The sequence below is a fragment of the Monodon monoceros genome, unplaced genomic scaffold (genome assembly GCF_005190385.1).
Source record: "Monodon monoceros isolate NGI ecotype Baffin Bay Population unplaced genomic scaffold, NGI_Narwhal_1 Super_Scaffold_18, whole genome shotgun sequence".
NCBI lineage: Eukaryota > Metazoa > Chordata > Mammalia > Artiodactyla > Monodontidae > Monodon > Monodon monoceros.
This window is the reverse complement of record NW_021703774.1, coordinates 179,664,502-179,684,118: the sequence shown is the minus strand read 5'-3', so window position 1 is coordinate 179,684,118 and position 19,617 is coordinate 179,664,502. Positions and strand designations below refer to the sequence as shown.

Below are 19,617 nucleotides of genomic sequence, written 5' to 3'. Positions count from 1 at the left end.
CAAACTGGGGGAGTTGGGGACCCCGCCCTCTAGAAGCCTTTCTCACCCCGCCCGGAGTAGGAGCTACCCTTGCAGCTGGGCGAGATGTGTGAATGATGGTGAGATCCTCAGAAAGTGCAGGGGAAAGCCGAGCAGCCTTCCTGGAGGAGGCCGTTTTCTGGCAAAAGAGGGAGTCTGTGGGAGTTTGCAGGGAACAAGCTGAGAAAGCTTCCATGTGGTGTTGGGGACAGGCTTCCAGGGCTAGTTTCTGGGAAGGCGTGGAGGCTCTTCTTAAGGGGCGTGTACCCCTCAAAGGCAGTGGGCACTTTGCAAAAGAGCCCAGTGTTGGAAGCATGCCGAGGGCCCGCGGTGGCTTTGGCACCTGCCTCCTAGGTGACTCTGGGCCAGTTACTTTGAGTCTCTGGACCTCAGCCTCGGTCTGAGCATGCCACCAGCTGCCTGACCAGGTCAGCCTGACCAGGAGGTACACCCACGAGAACAGCGATTGCCCCCGCTAAGTTCAAAGATGTGCCTGCCGCACAAGCAATAAACGTGAGGGCTGTAAGAGGGGCTTCCCATCCCTTGCTCACCACTCCCAGGGCTCAGCAGGGACCCCAGAGGCCACTAGCAGTACTGGCCTGGAAGGGGTGCTATGGACCTCCGCTGCAGAGTGGACAGAAAGGGATGGAAGGCAGAGCAAAGAGCGGTGCCAAGCAGAAACGAGGGAGGGCAAGTCTGGGTACCTCTGGGTCCCTGCAGACTCAACCAACACCCCGGGCCTGCCTAAAAATAGGTGCCCTTTCTGAGACCAGGGCCTGCCCTTGGCAGGTTCATTGCCAGCACTGCCTGTTTCAGCCTTGGTGAGCGGTCCACCTGCAGGAAGGCAGGGCAGCTGGCCATCTGTGGGCCAGCCGAGAAAGTTACCCCAGGAGCTTGTCCCAGGACAGGGCCACCGGGCAGGGAGGACTGTGGCGGGGCAAACACCTTTTGTGTGTTTGGCCCAGCTACACCCTTTTTGCTGCAGCAAGAGGTCTGCTGCAGGCTGTGGCTTTTGGGTTGCTCTCAGCTGGACAGAGCTGGACATTCCTGTCACTGCGCCACCACCCCCTCCTGCAGGGAGCTATAGTGAGAGGTCTAGGGCGGGAACCCAGGTTCCCCACCATGCCCCCTCCTACTGCACACGGGGGACCTGATGTGTTCCGTGAGGCCCTCTCCCTTCCGGCCTGCCTCTCCCCTGCTTCCCTGCCTCTCACTCACTTTCTCCCCCCAAGCCCGTTTCTCCCCGGCCTCCTGACCTGACCCCTCACCCCTCATTTCCACCTTCTGCTCCGCCCCCTCCCTCCCTCCCTGCCTGTCACCTCTGCGTCCTCCCTCCAGGCTTCTCCTCTGCCTGCCCTCCTCCCTCCCCCCCTCCCTTCAGCAGGAGCCCAGCCCTTCTTCTTGTGTCCAGGGGGTCGCTGGCAAGGACACTGCCCACCCGTGGCTGCAGACCATGATAGCCCCCACTCCCCGTCATCCCTGCAGACCCGCCTGCCCGGTGGCCACCGAGGACACGTGTGAGGCACAAGAGACAGACAGCGGAGGGGGCTGAACTAGTCGGATTTTATTAGAAGTCTTTAGAGCAGTCCCGTGGCTCCCACGTGACTGAGATTCAAATTCTGAGTACAGAGTTGTGCCCACGCGCACCCACCCACACGGGAATCCTTTAAGGATCGTGGTGGAGACCCCCAGCCGCCCCACACAGCCCCGGTGTGAGCCCCGACCAGACAGCAAAGCATCCCCAGGGGCTTTGCGCCCACGGCTCTGCCCTGTCCTTCCACGCCCATCCAGGCTGACACTGTCGTTCCTACGAGGATACACCTTGAGTTCCGCCTTCACAAAAGGCAAATGTGCCCACGGCACGGCCTGCGCCAGGCCCACTGGCCTGGCAGCACCGGATCTGAAGAAAGCCCTCTACGCATGGGGCGCCGGCTGGCCGAGCCCCGCCGCCTACAAATATCATAGAACCCCGGCAGTGGGGACTTCCCAGAAGTCACTTGCTGAAATGCAAACACAGAGCAACCCCATGGGGTCAGACATTTGGCAGAAGATGGGCCCTAAATGACAAGGACACTGCACGCACATTCTCTGAGAATGACCCTCCTGCTGGCCCGCCAGCCTGGAGAGAGAGCCTTCCGGAGAAGGGGCCAGTCCAAGCCAGGGGCGGCACGGACGATGGGGAGGCCCTTCCCTCTGCCAGAGGAACGCGCTGGCCCTCTGGTCCTCCGGGCAGGGCTGCCGCCCGCGGGTCACCACGGCCGCCAGAGGCCACAGGCGGGCTGGCGCGCAGAAGCGGCGGCGGCGGCCTTGGCCGGGGCGGGCGCGGGCGCGGAGCCAGGCGCCTTGGGCTCCTTGGCGGGCGCGGCCGGCGCGGCCGGCGGGCGCTGGAAGTGGTAGAGCAGCTTCATCTGCGTGTCGCTGGCCGCGTGCAGCGTCAGGAACTGCACGGCCTCCTGCAGGCACCACGAGTAGCCCTCGCTGTAGTCCTGGTGCAGGCTCTTGGGGCCGGCGGCGGCGGCGGCGAAGGCTGCGGGGAGTCGGGGCGGCGGTGAGCGGGGACGGGGAGCCCGGGGCGCGGGGCGGCGGGGAGCGGGGCGGGGCGGGGGTCGCGCGGGCCGGGGCTCCAGGGCGCCGGGCTGCTCACCTTTGCTGTGTTTCAGGTAGCTGACGGCCATCTCCAGGATGTCGGCCTTCTCCAGCTTGGAGTTGGGCTGGTGGCGCGCGAACTCCTGCTCTAGCAGCAGCTTCAGCTGCTCGATGCTGCTGTTGATGCGGTCGCGGCGCATCTTCTCCACCACCGGCTTCCGCAGCTGCGGGCGGGAGGAGGGGGCGTCAGCGGGGCCGCGCCAGCGCGGGGGCCGCAGGGGCCGCGGCCGCGCACTTACTCGGTTTTTCTCTTTGGGGCTGAGCAGCTCCACGGCCACGGTGCTGGGGGCCATGCCTGGCGCGGGGAGAGGCGAGGAGGCGAGTAAGCAGGGAGCGGAGCGGGCGCGTCCCGTGCTGGCGCGGGCCCCGGCCCCTATATAGGCGCGGGCGGCGGGCTGGCGCCTGGGGCCCGGGCGCCGCGGCCGTTCCCACACTCCGCGGCCAATGGCGGCGCGGGCCGCACAAAGGCGCCGGCCCATTAGCGCACGCTAAATTGCCTGTGAATTGGCGCGGGCACAATGGGCGCTCCCCGAGGAGCAGGTGGGCCGCGCGGCACAATGTCCGGGCTGTGGGAACGCGCTCGCCCTCATTAGCATCCCGGGGCCTGATGCTGGGAGCCCCGCGCCTCAATATGCTGCCTTTTCCCAGGCCGCGGGGACAAGGGTGGGGGCAGGAAGGAGCTGCGCCCCTCCCCTCCCCTTCCCTCCCTCCCCCTCTTCTCTCCCTTCTCCCCCCCTCCCCAGCGACTCCCCGCTGCTGGCTGGCAGAGGCCAGGAGCCCAGATAAGGGGAAGCTTTAGAATGCACAAGTGCGGGCGGCTTCCAGGAGGGTGGGCACCGTCCCTGACAGGCGAGGGGGACGGAGGAAGCCGCACTTTTCCTGAACAGACACAGTCACCTCCCTCTGCACAGGTGGAAGAGGGGCCCAGGCTCTCAGGATCAGACCTACTGGCACATGTGGCAAGTCTCCCCAGGCTGTCACCTGGGACACGTGACTTCAGAGCTAGAAAATGGGCTGCCACGCCTCCCTGGCTGGGCTGTGGGTAGCTTCAGGGAGCCAGAGTACCCGAAACGCCCAGCATGGAGCCCGGCACCTAGGCGGTCCCCCCAGGAGCTGCACTCCCTCCTCCCTGGAGCAGTTCAGCAGACTGTGGCTACTGGGGTGCACTGAATCAGCAGGTGGCCTCCAGGGTCCCACCCCACCCCCATCTGGATGGGAGTCTGACCGTGGCTGTCCACGGAGCACGGGCAGGCACGTGGCTGCGGGCGTGCTCTGTACAGGTGTGTGGTCACTGCTCCTGCGTGACTCGGGGGAAGCCTTGGCTGCATGCTGCCCTCTGCACTGCCTTAGGAGCACTTGTAGGGCTTGCTGTCCCTAGGCATTTTGCCAGTGCTGAGGAAGGGGGTGCCAGGTGGCAGACATGAGGCTCCTGCCTGGAGCCCACACGAACGCTGTACTTGCTCAGACCCCCTGGAGGAACCGCTGATCTCGGTACTTGGTCAGCCCAGCTGAGGGCCAGCCGCTGCTTGGGGGGCCACCAACTCCACCCTGGGTCTCTAGGGGAGGGCTTGTTGAGAGCACCCCTCCACCCAAAACAATCACTTTACTTTGATTCTCTGCAGCCAGGAATCCAGTTCTGCAGGGACTGCGGGAGGGGGTGGGGCTGGGAGTACCTTCTAGGGGCAAGGCGGGACCCAGCAAGGTCCAAAGCGGAGGCAGGGCTTCAGCCCGGGGAGCCAGCGGCTGGCATCAGGGTGCGTGAGCCAGAGTCTAAACCCAGGAGCACAGTTCCCTGGACGGCAGCCACGTCCGAGCGCAGCTGGGAATTGCAGGGCCTTAACAAGGGTCTTGGCAGTGACTCACAGCTATGAGTGGCCTGCTTGGTGGACCTGCTCAAGAGGTCCGCAGCACAAGGAGCCTTTGGGGACCCGGAGATGGGCCCATCCGGGAAGCAGGAGGATGGTGTCAGGACGGCCAGGGCAGGCTTGGCTTGGAGCCAGCACAGGGCAGCCCCAAGAGCCTGCTGGTCACCCACTGGGATGGATTAGGCTGGGGAGCTCCCGGGGGGGAACCTATAGGTGACTTTGGAAGGGAGTGGAGGGCAGCCCCATTCACCCCTTGGCACCCGCTCTACCCCCAGAGCACCTCTCTTGAAGGGGAAACAGGCCCCAGGCTGGCTTTGGGAGGTGGGTGACCCTGAGCCCTGGGCTCCTCTCGAGCAGGTGGACCCCCTACCACAGATATCCGGCCTGATCAGGTTTGATGCAAAAGGGCAGAGGGCACCCAGGCAAACTGGGATGGGTGTGCTGGAGACATGTGCTCTGCCCTCTGCTCCACAGCCCTGGGTGGCACTGTCAGCGTGGGCTGGCATATCCCACAGGCTGCAAGGGGCACCCGGTGACGCTCAGTGGAGCCATTTTTGCACCAAAAGTGGGGCTTGCGATGGGCGACCGGCACGTTTTGGTGGGTCCCTCGCCTGCCTATGGACTCCCTGGGGGTGGACTGTCAGGGGGAGGGCAGGATGGCTTAGTTACCTGTGTCCCCGTCGCCCACACCCTGCCAGCCCGGCACCTGGTGCCAAGGAGGAGCTTGGCCAAGGAAGAGGGAATGCAGGGACGAGGGGCGTGTGCTCAACTGCCTCGCTGCGGGCAGCGGGGGCCCCAGGGCTCTGCCCGGAACTGAGGGCAGCACGCGGGCCGGGCCCGTCCCCCTGTCCCCCACCCCGCCAGCTTCAGAGGGGCAGTTGGCCACCTCCCCCAAGCCAGCTCTCGGCCCAAGGGAGACACGTGCCAGAGACGTGGTCCAGGCCCTACCCCACCCCACCCCAGCTGCACGCCCACCCGCAGTGGGCCAGGGTGGAGGTGAGGGTGGCGGGTGGGCCGTGGGAGGCTGACTCCTCCCGCCTTCCTCCCCTCCCTCCTCCCCCTGGACAGTAGCAGCTTTGATCCAATTTTGAGTTGTGGGAAATATGAAATGAATGGTGTTAAATCTCAGCCCGGCCGGATGAAAGGCTTGATCCCTCCCCGAGTGCGGGCCAGATGGCAGCGCGGCCTCCGAGGCACACGCCTGGCCTTTGTGGGCCGTTTAACACTGTGAATGGGGCCAAAGTGTGGGAAAGTCGCTGGGCTCCCGGCTCACACGTCCGTCCGAGGTGAGTGGCCCAGCAGCCTGGGGGGGCTGCGGAGGAGGGAGGAGGCGGGAAGAGCCCAGGGCCTCTCCTGGCTGGCAGGCTTAGCGCGGAAGCATCCCAGAGCGTGGAGGGGGCTCGGCCCCTCCGCTTTGGCTGCCCCCAGCAGCTGGGGGGAGGGTGGGGAGAGTTCGTCCTGCCCCCACCCTGGAGAGCTCGGTAAGTCTAGGGTGGGGTGAGGTGTCTATAAGCAGCCGGTGAGGCAAGGTGCCTGCTGTGGATGTGGGGCTCCAGGCCAAACCCACGAGCTGGGTATGATTATGCTAGAATTCAGGGATCTAGGACCACAACACGTTTCTTTTTTCTTTTAAAAATTATTTATTTATTTATCTTTGGCTGTGTTGGGTCTTCGTTGCTGCATGCAGGCTTTCTCTAGTTGCGGCAAGCGGGGGCTACTCTTCGTTGCGGTGCGCGGGCTTCTCATTGCGATGGTTTCTCTTGTTGCGGAGCACGGGCTCTAGGCGCGCGGGCTCAGTAGTTGTGGCGCAGGGGCTTTGTTGCTCCGCGGCATGTGGGATCTTCCTGGACCAGGGCTCGAACCCATGTCCCCTGCACTGGCAGGCGGATTCCTAATCCCTGCGCCACCAGGGAAGCCCCATAACCCATTTCTAAATAACGCACACCCCAACTCCACCCCTCCCAGGCTGACTGCAAAGCAAAGGGCACCATGATGGGGGCGGTGCTCCAGGGGCCTTTGCTCCCCATGACAAGGGAGGTCTTCTCATAGGGATGGTGCAACTGCTGTGGTAAACAGTGTGGTAGTTCCTCCAAAATTAAACGTAGAATTACCATGTGACATGGCAATTCCACTTGTGCTCTGTACCCAAGAGAATTGAAAGCGGGGTCTCAAAGAGACCCTTGTATATCCATGTTCACAGAAGCATCATTCACAATCACCAAGAGGTAAAAACAACATGTGTCCATCAACAGATGAATGGATAAGTGAAATGTGGTCCATCCCTATGACAGAATGTTATTCAGCCTTAAAAAGGAAGGTGATTCTGACACCTGCTCCAACGTGGATGGACCTTGAGGACACTGTGCTGAGCGAGATGAGCCAGCCAGAAAGGATACATCCTACATGATCCCGCTTCTGTGAGGTCCCTGGAGGAGTCACACTCACAGAGACAGAAAGGAGGAGGGTGGGGCCGGGGGCTGGGGGAGGAGTGGGCAGTGAGCGTCTCATGGAGGCAGAGTGTCGGTTTGGGACAATGAGGAAGTTCTGGAGACGATGGTGGTGATGTTTGTACAACAGCGCGCCTGTGCTTAATGCCACTGAGCTGTGCACTTATAAATAATTAAGGTTATTTTATGTTATGTGTATTTTACCACAATTAAAAAAAAATTAAAAAAGGAGGACTCCTTGGAGAAGAGCCACACACTCCCTCCCACCCACCCCCCATCCAGCCCCAAGTGACCCTGCCCTGGACCTCCCAGTGCCCTGCAGGCTGGACTGGTGTGGAAGGGACACTGCTGTACCCGCTGGCCTCTGCCGCCTCCGCCCCAGCCCGGGGCCAGATCCCCTGGAGCAGGTTGTGCCATCCACAGGGTTCTGTGAAGTCCCAGGCTGTCCACAACCTGGGTGTTTCTGGTCCCAGGAGGGTTTCCTTCTTGGGGTGTGGGGAGTGGGCAGGCTGCCCTTCTGGGAGAAAAGAGACAGTGACAACCCACTGTGACACCGCCATGTGCCACCACAAGGACCCCAGGCTGTGCACAGACCAGAGACTGGTGCCCCCTGGGGTGGTTCTGTGCCATGGCTCTCGCCCTGGGCCCATCCAAACTCAGTGCTGTGCCCCTCTCCTGCCCTCCAGTGGCTCCCAGCGGGGCCCCCGGCCAGCCCTCCATCACCAGCTGGTCCACCTGTGGTGGCCACTGAAAGAGCACCCAGGACAGCAGGAAGGCGCCCGGCTCGGGTCCCCAGGCGTGAAGGGGCAAGGCTGGACTGGGTGCCACTCACAGTTGCCCCCAGCCAGGCAGGCCCCTGGGAGCACTGGAGAGGCGGTGGCTATAGGTTGCTGAGTTTGTCCGGGGGTGGGGAGGGGGTTTGGGGTCTCTCCTTGGGGATCCAGGCGGGAGCTGGATTGGGGTAAGATTCCCAGTTTCTGAGCATCTACTAAGCACCAGGCAGGGAACAGGAATCTGCCTTCTTAGAACTGCCCTGTGAGGGGAGTGTCCCTGCCCCATTTCACAGATAGGAACCAGAGAGTTTTTGAGCATTTATTATTATTATTACGTAGTAGGAAGGGCTAAGAGCTCTGGTATATTTCCCAGGCTAGACCTGCCTGGGGACCAGGCAGTATTATTACTTCCTTTTTCCGAGAGCCCCCAGGCACCGAGAGGTTGCTGAGGCCGCTTGGAGGGTGAGGGTGGGAGCTGGGACTTGGGCCCGCGGAGACGACGGGATGGGGGAGGGGAAGGGGCGCAGCGCCTGGGCTGTGGGCCTGGGGCGCTGGCGTGAGTAGAGCCTGCGCGGAGAGTGAAGTGGGGAGGGGTGGCATGCGTCTCCCCCGTGGCACGCAGGAGCAGCCGCATTGATCCCTCCATCCCCAGTCGGACTCTTGCTCCAGATGGCGGGTGGCCAGGACCGTGGACAAAGGGCGGCCGCTCCCAGGCGGCCTGCGAGCCCCGCAGGCGGAGGGTTCAGAGTGTGGGAACCTCCGGCTGCGTGGCCGCTCTGGGGGAGGGGTGCTCTGGGGGGTGGGAGGAAACCCCGCCCTCCACTCCCCAGCCCCCTTCTGCCCTAGCTCCCTGCGCCCCCCAGGACCAGACCAAAGAAGTGGATGCGAGAGGGGGCTCTTTCCTCCCTCCCAGCTGCGGGACTCTTCCCTTCCCTTCCCTTCCCTTCCCTTCCCTTCCCTTCCCTTCCCTTCCCTTCCCTGGGGCAGTGGACACCTGGGCACACCTGGGCTGAGAAGGGACTGAGGCCTGGACCCTGCCCTGGGGGGTGGACAGGGGCTGAACTTGGGGCTGGGGAGACCTTGCACGTAGGAGGTCACTTTGGGGGCGTAGTTAGCCCACCATGGAGTTACATCAAAGACCGAGTGTCCACCTGACATTGGCAGAGAGATGGAGGGAACCTCCCGAATGCTGACATTTTGGGGGCCAGAAACTTGGTTAGTTTTTCTTATGTCTGCTTTTTCCAGATTTTCTTGAAGGAGTGTCTACTGTTTGTATAATTTCTAAAAAGGCACATTTAGGCTCCCACAGGGGCCCCAGGGAACAAGGGGGCGTCTTGGGGAAGGCTTGAGACACTGACGTTTTTCAGAAGAGCCCTGGATGTAGGGCGATGAAGGGAAAGGCAGGGTTGCCAAGGGAGGGCTTCCTGGAGGAGGTGATGCCCAAGGAGGTCCTTGAAGGGAGCCTGGGTGTGTCCCAGGTGAGGAATTCTGGGAAGCTTTATCCAGGAAAAGAGAATGGTGGGACACGGACCTGGGGGTGAGCAGAAGCAGGCACCAGAAGTGTCCAAGAATGGCTGGAAGGGGCTCCCCTGCGTGTGTGCCCGTGCACGTGCGCCCATGCACGTGTGCCCGCCTGCGTGTGTGCCCATGTGTGTGCCATGCACTTGTGCCCTTGCATGCATGCCTGTGAATGCACACCCGTGCCTGGGCTCTGGAGGTAAAGGGCCTGGCACTGCCCCCCGGCCCCTCAGCTTGGCCTGCTTTCCTTGGCGGGTCAATGCGTGGACACACCTCAGGCGTCCTCTCCTCCCTGCCCACTGCCCAGCGTTAGAGGCCCCGACGGGAGGGGGGCCTGAGTTGGGCGGAGCGCTGCTCTGGGCACCCCTCCTGGAGTAGGTGGACCCTGGGCCCCGGGGGGGGTGTGAGGAAGACCCTGTCTGTCAGCAGCCCCTCTCCTGCACTGTGTAGGGGTCAGTGCCCTGCCCAGTGTGGCACCATGGCTCATCCAGGCCTCCAGCAACGTTCAGAGGCAGGAAGGATTACCCCTGTTTCATGGGGGAAACCGAGGAAGCTGAGGTGTTGAGCGTGCAATAGCCTGCCCAAAGGCCTGTGGCCGCGGACTGCCACCACCCTGCCTGGGAGTGGGCTGTGGTCCTGGGCCACATGGTGGGTCAGTCAGCCCCAGAGCCCAGAAGCGGGCTGGGGGTTCAGGGTGGCCGGGGAGGGGCCTTCCCTCCAGCACGGCCCTCCGTGCTCAGGACCAGCCCCTCCTCCCCAGGGTTATGCTGGACCCAAGAGGGAGACTTGGAGTCCAGTGATGGTGGGTGGGGGGATTCTTACACACAGCGGGAACCTGAGGCCCCGAGGAAGGGGGGCAGGGGCCAGTTGCCTTCTCCTGCCCCTCGGCCTGGAGCCCCCATAAAGGAGCCAGGCTGCAGAGGGGTGGCCCAGACCTCTCCCCAGGGCAGCTGGGGCTGCAGACAGCTTCGCAGCTGAGTCTGGGTGCTGCTGGGTGGGGGGTTCCTGGTGGCAGAGCCCATTCAGCCCCAGGACAGAGAGCAGGCTGTAGGGGGTGATTTGGGGGAGGGGGGGTGGTCTGCCATCCTGTCTCCACATCTCCTCTGTCAGGGGTTGGGCATCTTATCATCCTATGGGTGGATACCAGTCAGCCCTCGAGGAGGGGCTGCCCCCAGCTCACGGGGCACTAACGTAAAGCTGACATTTACTGAGCGCCTGCTGCACGCCGAGCCCCAGAGGAGGGGCTTTGTACCTGGACAGCAGCTCTGGGATTGAACGATGATCTTTATCCTGTGTGTCGCACAGATGAGGAAACTGAAGCTTCGAAAACGGAGGGGACTGGCCCAGGGCCACAGAGTGAGCCAGGCAGCTGGGGCCCTGCAGCTCTTCTAGCCCACGGGTCAGAGGTGGATGCTCCAGGGGCAGAGGCAGGGGCGGGCAGCTTTGTCTTCTGCGCTCACCTCCTCTCTACCCACCCCTTAGCTCCTGCCTAGAGTTTTTCTCTCGCGCCCTAAGGCCCCAGAGCCCCTGCCTGGGCCCGCCTCTGGGGGTCAGACCCTCAGCCTCTGTCTTGCAGCTGCTACCTAAGCTCCGAGTTTTCCAGGCTGGGCCTCCATCCAAAGCGGGGTGGTTTCCAGGTTGCCGTTGGGAGCAAAACCAGTGCCCATGATGGCGCCTCACCCTGGGTGCTGAGTGGGACCAAGAAGCCCTTCCCTCGGTTGGTTGACTCCGCAGCTGGCTCCCAGTTTCTGGGGTCTGTGCTGCCCCCGCTGTGTAGACACAGATCGTCCTCGCTGAAGAAAGTTTCCCTCCCTCCGACATTTCAGTGCTGCACTGCCTGGAGCTGGGTCTCAGGAGAGGAGGGACTGGGCGGGATGGGCACAGGGGGTGTCCAGGTTGAGGCTGGGCTCTGCCCTTGGCTTTCTGTGGCCTCAGTTTACCTGTGTAGCATGGGCTTTCCCTGCTAAGACCACCTGAGGGAGGGACTGGCTCCAGGCTGCTGGAGATGACCGAGGATGGCCAAAGCGGGGCTGGGGCATTGCTGGGCGCCCCGGCCCAGAAGGAGCCCCCACTGCTGGGGCTGATCACGTGGGCTGCCTGTGGCTCTTGCCTGAAGTATGGCCAGTGCACCGAGTCAGGGGCACGGAGTCATGGGACAGGGCCCTTCGTGCCCCAGGCCCACGCAGCAACCTCTCCCTCTGCAGCAGGAGCCGCTGCGGGCTCCGAGCCGGAGGGATGCTCAGGAAGGCTTGTGTGCAGGTGCCCAGGAGGTAGGGCTGGGCTGGGGCTGCGGATGTCCATTTCTGCGGCTTGCCTGGCCCGGGTCTGGCCAGCTGGGGTGTCAGGTCACAAACCTGATGACTCGATCTGGTTCTGTGATTCAGGGGGCTTGGACCCTTCCCCCGAAGCTGCCCTTGGATGGCTGCCCAGCTTCCCCCACCCCCTTCTCTCATCTCACCGAGGTCAGGCTCTACCCTGGGACCTGACTGTGGGGTTGGGGCAGGGTGTCTGTAGATCTGAGGGACCTCTGCCCTCCAAGGCGGGGTGGGGGGGGGGGGACGGTGGTTAGCGAGTTTCTGCAGTCCTGTCAAGTCTCCAGGCCAGACTTGGGGACCCCCGCTTTTGGGGACCAAACCAGGCCCCAGGTTCCCAAAAGGGCTGCACTCCAGACTTGGCAGACATGGGCATAGACCCCAGGCTCGTTCAAACCCCCGCTTCCCGGGCTTCGGTCTCCCAGGTGTAAAGCAGGGGCCAGGGCGGTGGGCACAGGGACGCGTAGAGGTGGGCGGTGGGAAAGCGCGGGAGCCGCGCGTCTCACGGGCGCCTCCGGATTAGGGGCCGCGCGGGCCCACGTGGCCGCGCCCCGCCCCCTCCCCGCGAGGCCGGGGCAGGGCCGGGTCGCTGTCCCCAGCTGGTTAAAAACCCCGCGGTGTCAGAGAGCAGCTCGTTCCCAACCTCTGAAAGGCAGACAAGCCCTTTATTGCTCTATTATAACGCGGAGCCAGATGGTCTTTTGGGAGTTGCCCCCCCTCGCCCCCCGCGGCCGCCCCCATTCATTCAGAGGCAGACCCCGGCACTAATGCCGCGGGGGGCAGGCACGCTTCCGCGCCCGCCGCGCAGTGTGGGAACCGCCTGGCAGCGCGGACCCACAGCCCGCCGGCCGCGGGAGGGGCGCCGATGGGCGCGCGCGTCGCAGCTCCCGGCGGGGCTGCCCGGCGCCCAGGGGAAGGCTCGCGGGTCGGGGCCTGGGGCGGGAGGACTCCCGGAGGCCCCTCCCGGGGTGTCTCGGCACCGGATGACTCGGGTAGGCCATGTACCCTACCGGTGCCTCGGTTTTCTTACCTGTAAAACGAGGACGATGCCTGCGCACACCTGCTGGGTTTTGGAGGATCAAACCATTTTAGGGCCGGGCAAGCATCAGGCCCGTCACCATTTTTGTGCCTTCCAAGAAGGACCCTGTTACATTTTTAAATCCTTAAAAAAACATCCAAAGGAGAAAAATATTTTGAGGCAAGTGAAAATGAGATGGAATTCAAATTTCAGCACACAGAAATAACATTTTACTGGAACACAGCCAGGCCATTCCTTTACTATGAGGAGTGCTGCTTTCCTGATGCGAGGCAGAATCAAGTGCGTGAAACACAGTCACCTAAACCCTAACATATTCACTGTGGGGCAGGTTTGTCCCACCTGCAGGGTGGAATGGCACCCACCAGGCTGTCGCTGTGTTAACCGCTGTCCTTACCACCCACGGGGGGCGGGGGCGGGAGGGGGTTGCCCCACCCATCCCTCTCGCTTCTGGGGCTGGTGTGGGAGCCCCACTCAGGGGTGGCTGCCTTACTGAGGCTGAGGGTCTTCCTGCACATTGTACAGGTAAGCAAACTGAGGCCCAGGTGGTGGCCGAGGCCAGACTGGACCCCGGGTTAGGGCAGATGGGGCAGCTCCCCCCCCCCCCGGAGAAAGCACCAAGGTGGTCACTCAGCCCCCAGGCCCCTCCTTGTGCTTCCTCCACGGCCTGGGGGGAATCTTCCCCTTCACACCCACTGGGTGGGTCCGTGCCTCCCCACTTCCCCGAGCACGTGTGCTCTTGCACACCTGGGGAAGATCCATTTTGTCCTAAAAGCATCAAGCTCCCCGTCCCTGGCTAAGGTCACCTTCACACAGCTGCCCCCACTTTCTCATCGGGGGCCCTAGACTGACTCGTCCACTCCTTTCCTCCACCAGCAGTCCTGCTGTGGGCCTGCTGGAGACCAGGCAGCCTGCCCTGGGCCTCATTTTCCCCACTGATGGTTGCGTTGGCCGGGCTGAACTTTAGGGAGCTCCCCTGCCTCCTGGTCAGGTCACTGGGGGCTTGCAAAACAAGCACGGGGGTGGGAGTACCCTGCTTTCTTGAGGGGCAGGAAGTACAGGAGGGCAGCAGCTCAGAGGACGAGGGCTTTAGGGGTTGGCAGGAGAGGACAAAGGGCCCATGGGGGTTGGGGACTGCCTGCTGCTGGTGGATCCGTTATGGGGGCTGGGGTGGGAAGGGGACCTGCAGCTCTGGGGCGCTGGGCTTGGAAGTCCTTTCTCTTTGCCTCACTGGGCTGACCCAGGCCCGCCTCCCCCCATCCTATGACGGCTGAAAGGAGAGAAGAACCCCAGCCCTGCAGGTACCATCCCAGCTGGGACCCTCGGCTCCCAGGTATTATGGGGACCTGAGGGATCACAGATGTGGGACTCAGGCTCCATGCCCTTCATGGTCATTGCTCCCTGATCCCTGGATGCCCCAGCTCCTCCCCAACCCCCCACAGGACCGCTGCCCTGACGCCAAACAACAACTTCATCAGCATTCCCTGTGGGTACCTGCTGGGGCTCCCACCTCCTGCAGACCCCGCATTAGACTGGCAGTCAGAGCCAGCTGTCAGGGGCTCTGGGCTTCCAGCCCATTGTGGGGGCCCCTTGGTGAGGCTCAGCAGTGGCCCAGGGCACATCTGATGCTCCTACAGCCACTGGGCTGGGGGTCTCCTTGGACCCACTCAGTGGGGCAGGGGACATGGCACCCTGGTCCACAGATGAAGGCAAGTGTGGCCAGACCAGCCCTGGGCTCGCAGCTGGCTGAAAGCTGAGGGGAGGAGGCCGGAGCAAGGTTGCCCACCCCCAGCTGGGCAGTGATGACCAGATGAAGTAGCTGCTCTGTGCCAGGCAGAGTGTCCAGAGCCTGGCACGGGGTAGGGCTCGGGGGTACTGGGTAGAGGTGAGGGCTCCGGAATCTGGCCCTCCCTTCTCTGCTTGTCCCTGAGTTTGGCAGTGGCCTCATCCTGTCTCCTGCCCCTGCCCTCCAGGACTCAGATGGCGCCTGGTCTCAACCAGAGGCGTCCAGAAGGTCACCACCTGGGCTCAGTAGGCTCTGGGCCCCATGGGGCAGCCGCCTCCTACCCTGGAGCCCACTCCCATGGGAGAGTGAGGACTGCCGCTGTCAGTCCCCCAAGGGCCTCTGATTCTCTGTTTGCGCAGAGAACTCCAGTGGTCTCGCTGGCCTCATGGAGCCCTGTTTGTCTGATGCCACTTGAGAAGGCCCAGGAGTATGGGGCACGGGGGGGTGCGGGCTGCCCGCCGCTGTGCCACCGGGTCTTGGCTCTGGGGCTCCCCCTCCACCAGCAGCCGCCCCAGAGCCCTGCCCGCCCCCAGTCTTGTGAGAGAATTCGGGCGGGAGGCCGCTCCGGGTGGCTTCCCACAGCCCGCCCCCCTGCTGAGGACATTCATCCGGCACAAAAGGCGCGTGCCCGGCGACAAACTCATTTACATGGGCCGCCTGGCTTTGTGTGCAGAGCTGTGGGCCCAGAGGCCATCTGGGGAGCAGTCGTCCCAGCGGGGCGGGGCCCCGGGTTGCCTTTGAAGGTTGGGGAAGTGGCAGCGGCTGGAAGGCCACACATCTGGCCCAGCGTCGCCTTCCTGCCCCACAGCCCCCGGGTGTCCTGTGCACGCCCGGCCTGGCATCGCTAGGCATGACAGCATGACGGCAGGAGGCAGGACGAGGGGACCAGGGGGCCACCTGCCTCCCTGCCCCCAGCCCTTCGGATTGCTACCCCTTGGATGCGCCCGCCAGAGAGCCTCTGGAACCAGCACGGATTTGGTACAGCGCTGTGGGCTCAGGATTCAAATCTAGGTGCTGCCACTTAGTACTTGGGTTCTCTGGACCTCAGTATCTTTATCTGTAAAATGGGCCTAATAAACGCCCACTGTGGGTATGTGCTGAGGATGGGGGGAGGGGTCAAAAGCAGAGTATTCAGGTGGCCTCGCAGCCGCTTCTGGTATTAACACCAGGGTCACCCTGAGCCTTTGCCTCCGCCCACCCCACTTTGTTCCGTTTCTTGGGTGGGTGATCCCTGCCTACGTCTGCACCACCTGGAAGCCAGCTGATGGAACAGGAAAAGGCCAGGCACGGTGCCAAGGTGCACCCAGGACAGGGTGACCTCAGCAGGGAGCTGGGCCTGCTCTGTCCCCTGCTCTGTGGAGCAGCCTCCCTCTCGGGATTCCAAGCAATTCCAGGGAGAAGGCGCACGTCCCGCTCAGCCTGCATGCAGTAGGTGCTAAATAAGTGTGCCCACCCTCCCCTTCCAGGCCTCCTGACCTCATCCCTGGGCCTGCCCTGAGTCAGCCCAGTGCGGGCACAGCCCCGAGCATGATCTTCTGCTGACCAGCCTCCCAAAGGGCCAGGGGCCTGGACAATCGGAGGGGAGAGCCCCAGAGGGGCATGGTGGGGGGCACTCTTGTGTGGCACGCGGTTCTGAGCCTGGCAGCTGGACGGCTGGGGGCAGGGTTTCCACCCAGGGGACCCTTCCTGGCCAAGGGGCTTGTAGGGCCAGGGCTTGGTAGATGGGACCTCTGGGAGGTGCCCTGCCCCCACCCCTGCTGGGAGGGATGTCCTTGAGAGGGTGTCCTGCAGGCCCCAAGATAATCCCTGCCTTTGAGAGGCTGTGAGAGGCTGGCCCGGGGACTTTCCCACAGCCCCACATAAAGGCCGGGCCGCCAGCTGCTCTCCCACAAAAGGCTCCCAGCCTTTCAGGGCCCGGAGGCGGGCGGGGTGAGCAGAGGCTCAGCCGCAGCCTACCTGGCCACCCCCAAGCAGCGCCTGTGTCCATGGGGCAGTGCCTGCCCGCTGACCACCGAGGGCCCAGTGGTCCCTGGGCTGGGCCCTTGGGAGAGCCTTGTGGGGCCACCCGGGCCAGCCACTCGCCACCTCCGCCATTTGCCCGAGGCTGGCACGGTTCCTGGGCCCCCGTCACTCATCCTGGGCCTTCTCTCTTGGACCCTCACATTCCTGCTGCTGTGCCTGCCGCTGCCATTGAGCTGCCCCCACCCCCACCTCGCCATCCACGCTGGGCCGTCACCTCGCTGGCACACTGACTTGCTTCTCTCACCTCCCATTTACTTTGAAACCCTCACCAACCCCAACCCCGTTCTGCCCCACAGTGCTGGTGACAGGAGGGGGACATGGTGGGGGCAGAGGGCTGGGCAAGGCCTCCTCCCTGACCTTAGCTTCCTCATCTGACGTGCGGGACAGCACTGCCACTTCCCTGGGCTGGTGTAAGAGCCCCCTAAGTTCAGCTGTTTAAAAATAGCAGGTCCTGGAGAAGCGGGGGTGGGGTTGGCAGGGAGGGGAGGCAGGGTACCTGGCCCCAGGAATTAGCTGCCCAGAGCAAATCAGAAGAGAACCAGCCTGGGGGAGTCCAGGGGAGGCCAGAGGAGCTTCCTGGAGGAGGTGGCAGCTGGAGCCTGGCTTCTCAAAAGCAAGGGGGAGGGTGGGAACTCCCAGGGGCAGAGGTGCTGGCCCAGTCCGGGGGCCCTGACCCCTGGGTGCAGCTCTGCTGGTAGGACCCTTCTCTGATTAGGGTGTGTCTCCATGCTGCTCCCATATCCTGGGCGGCCCCTGCACCACTTTTGTCACCCAGTGAGAATGACCAGGTCCAGCAGGTTCCCTGGCTGAGAGAGCTCCTGGTCAGGTGTGAGGAACTGGAGAGGTTCATAAGAGGGACCAAGGGTGTCACCGGTGGACAGGCAGTGACCAGAGGGTGGCCAGTGGGGACGCTCGTCCTTGGTGTCAGGGAAGGAGCTGCTCCGTATGCTAAGACCCCAGGGAAGGACCCTTCTCCTGGCCCTGCATCCTGGGGATGCTGCTGGACCGCTGGGGGCCGGTCTGTGGGGCTTTGAGGGCTGGACGCAGGGGCAGGGCATCCAGCTTGCGCCCCACGTGTCCCCGACCGCCCTGCCCACGCCCCCACCTGCTGGGGGCGGAGGCACGTCCTTACCCAGCCCAGCGGCCTCTGGTGTCCCGAGCTTTGTCCAGCTCCAGCCTCCGATTGGCTGCCGAGAGTGGGGAGGTGCGGAAGCCCGATTGCCCTTGGGTCCCCCCACCCCGACCCAGTCCCATAAAGGCACCACCACTACCGCCTTCCTGCCACCCTCCTACTCCAGGCGCTCCAGCCCCTCGCGCCCGGCGGCAGGCGTGGCCCCGTGAGTACCCCCAAAGTGAAGCCCAATCAGGGTCTGGGGTGACAGCAGCACAGGGCACCCCCGGGGGTCCCGGCAGGGTACTGTGGACGCCACGCCACCGCTCTGCTCTCCCTCCTGCTCGAGACGTTTGCGCCTGCGCTGGGGAAGGGACATCACGGAGAAGGAGGTGGCACCCTCCCTGGTGAGCTCCGCGCCCGGCCTGGGGGGTGGAAGGGGTTGTGACGGGGGTGTCACCCAAACCGGGGGCTCGGCGCCCCGCCAGTCCCCGCTCCCCCTGCGCGGTCACCAGCTGGGCTCACTCTTTGCAGCGCCCCAACACTGAGAGCCCCACGGATGGATCCAAGGAAGGCACGGTGCGCCGCCTCTGCGAAGCCTTCCTGAACTCCCCCATCACCAGGCGAGGATGGAGACTCAGGCGGAGCTGAAGAGCGACTTGCAGAAGAACCTCCCTCTCCCGCCGCCCCAGAGCAGCACGCCCGCGCAGCCCCCTCCCACAGGGTCCGGGTGAGGCCCTGGTGGGGACTTTGCCAGGCCCCTTGGGCCCAAAGGAGAGGGGGCCCGGGCTGGCCAGGCGCAACGCTTCTTCTGAAGAAAGGAACGTGGTTCCCATCCTTTTCCTGCCTGCGCCAGGGCCAACGTTGAGCAGCCAGCCTGCCACTGGCGGGGCCGTCAGCTGCAGGCAGTGCCTGGGTCTTAACCTTGAAGGAGGGGTCCTGGGGACAAGGGTTTTGTGTGTTACAAAGGCTGTAACTGGTCAAGATCGTCCGTGGCAGGGAAGTGGGGAGGGGCCTGGGGGAGGGTAGGTGTGCTTGGTCATCCCAGCCAGGCCCTGCAGTTGGACCTCTGCTTCTTCCAGGCCAGGAAAGGGCTGGATGCTTTACGTTAGAGAGGGAGTGGGCTGGGGGCATGCTGTGCATTTGAAGGGCGTGGCCACCTGCCCGACACCAGTGGGGGCGAGGGGCATGTGAGATCCCTGTGGGATGCAGGTGTATGCACTGTGGATGCTTGCAGGGTAAATACCGTGTCTGTCTCAGAGCTGGATAACATGGGGCTTGAATAAAAGTTCTGGTCTGAAGACTCCCCCTGGGTCTCTGCCCCACCCCCAAGCTGACCACCACCCCTGAGATTCAGGGCCCCCGCCCAGCGCATGGGGAGGGAACTGGGCCTGCTGGGGTGGGGCATTGTGCCAGGGTATCCTGGGCTAGACCCCTGCCCTGCTGGCCTCTTCTCTAGAACCGTGGTCAATGCCCAGCCCACTCCCCTGGCCCCTAATGACAAAGAAGACCCTCAGGATGCTCTGAGGCAGCCACAGCTCCTTCCCTCCCCAGGCCTCCTGGGGGGAGCCTCCGTTTGTGTGAGCCCCGCTTGGTGCCCAAGTCGTGGGTTCCAAGGCAGGAACGTCATTGTCACAGCAGAGCATTCCGAGACCTTGCTGACTCAGGTACCCTGCCACGTACACACCAGGAGTCGGGGGTGGGCTGGTACCCCTCAGCAGTGGGGGCTTGCCCTGACCTCCTTCGCCCTCTCCCTGCCCCTGCTGTGGCCGCCCAGCATGACGGAGCAGAGCAAGGAGTGGAACGCCCCCTGCATACCTCTTCCTGGTCCCCCAAATCTCGCCCCCCGTTTATTCCCCACCTTCTCCCACGTGGCAGCAGGGCTGAGAAGTGTCCTGCACTGAACCCGACAGGAGGGGGCGTGGGGTCACAGTGTTAAAGGGAGTGTGGCCCCGGACCCCTGCCCATCAGCTCCCTGACCCTCCGGTGGAAGCTAAAGCCGGCCCAGGAGAGACCGGGGCACAGGTGTGTGGTTTGCTGCCCCCTGGCGGCTCGCGGCCTGGCCCTGCCGCCTGGCAGCTCC

The 19,617-nt window shown here is 63.7% G+C and overlaps 1 protein-coding gene across 1 annotated transcript; it reads right to left on the bottom strand.

Moving 5' to 3' along the window:
- Window positions 1-2,267: 2,267 nt before the first annotated feature.
- Window positions 2,268-2,957, bottom strand: HES5 (hes family bHLH transcription factor 5). Its single transcript, XM_029227224.1, has 3 exons — window positions 2,904-2,957; window positions 2,663-2,828; window positions 2,268-2,545 (listed from the first exon to the last, which is right to left on the bottom strand). The coding sequence occupies exons 1-3, from the start codon at window positions 2,955-2,957 to the stop codon at window positions 2,268-2,270; spliced, it is 498 nt and encodes a 165-aa protein (XP_029083057.1).
- Between the last annotated feature and the right edge of the window lie 16,660 nt (window positions 2,958-19,617).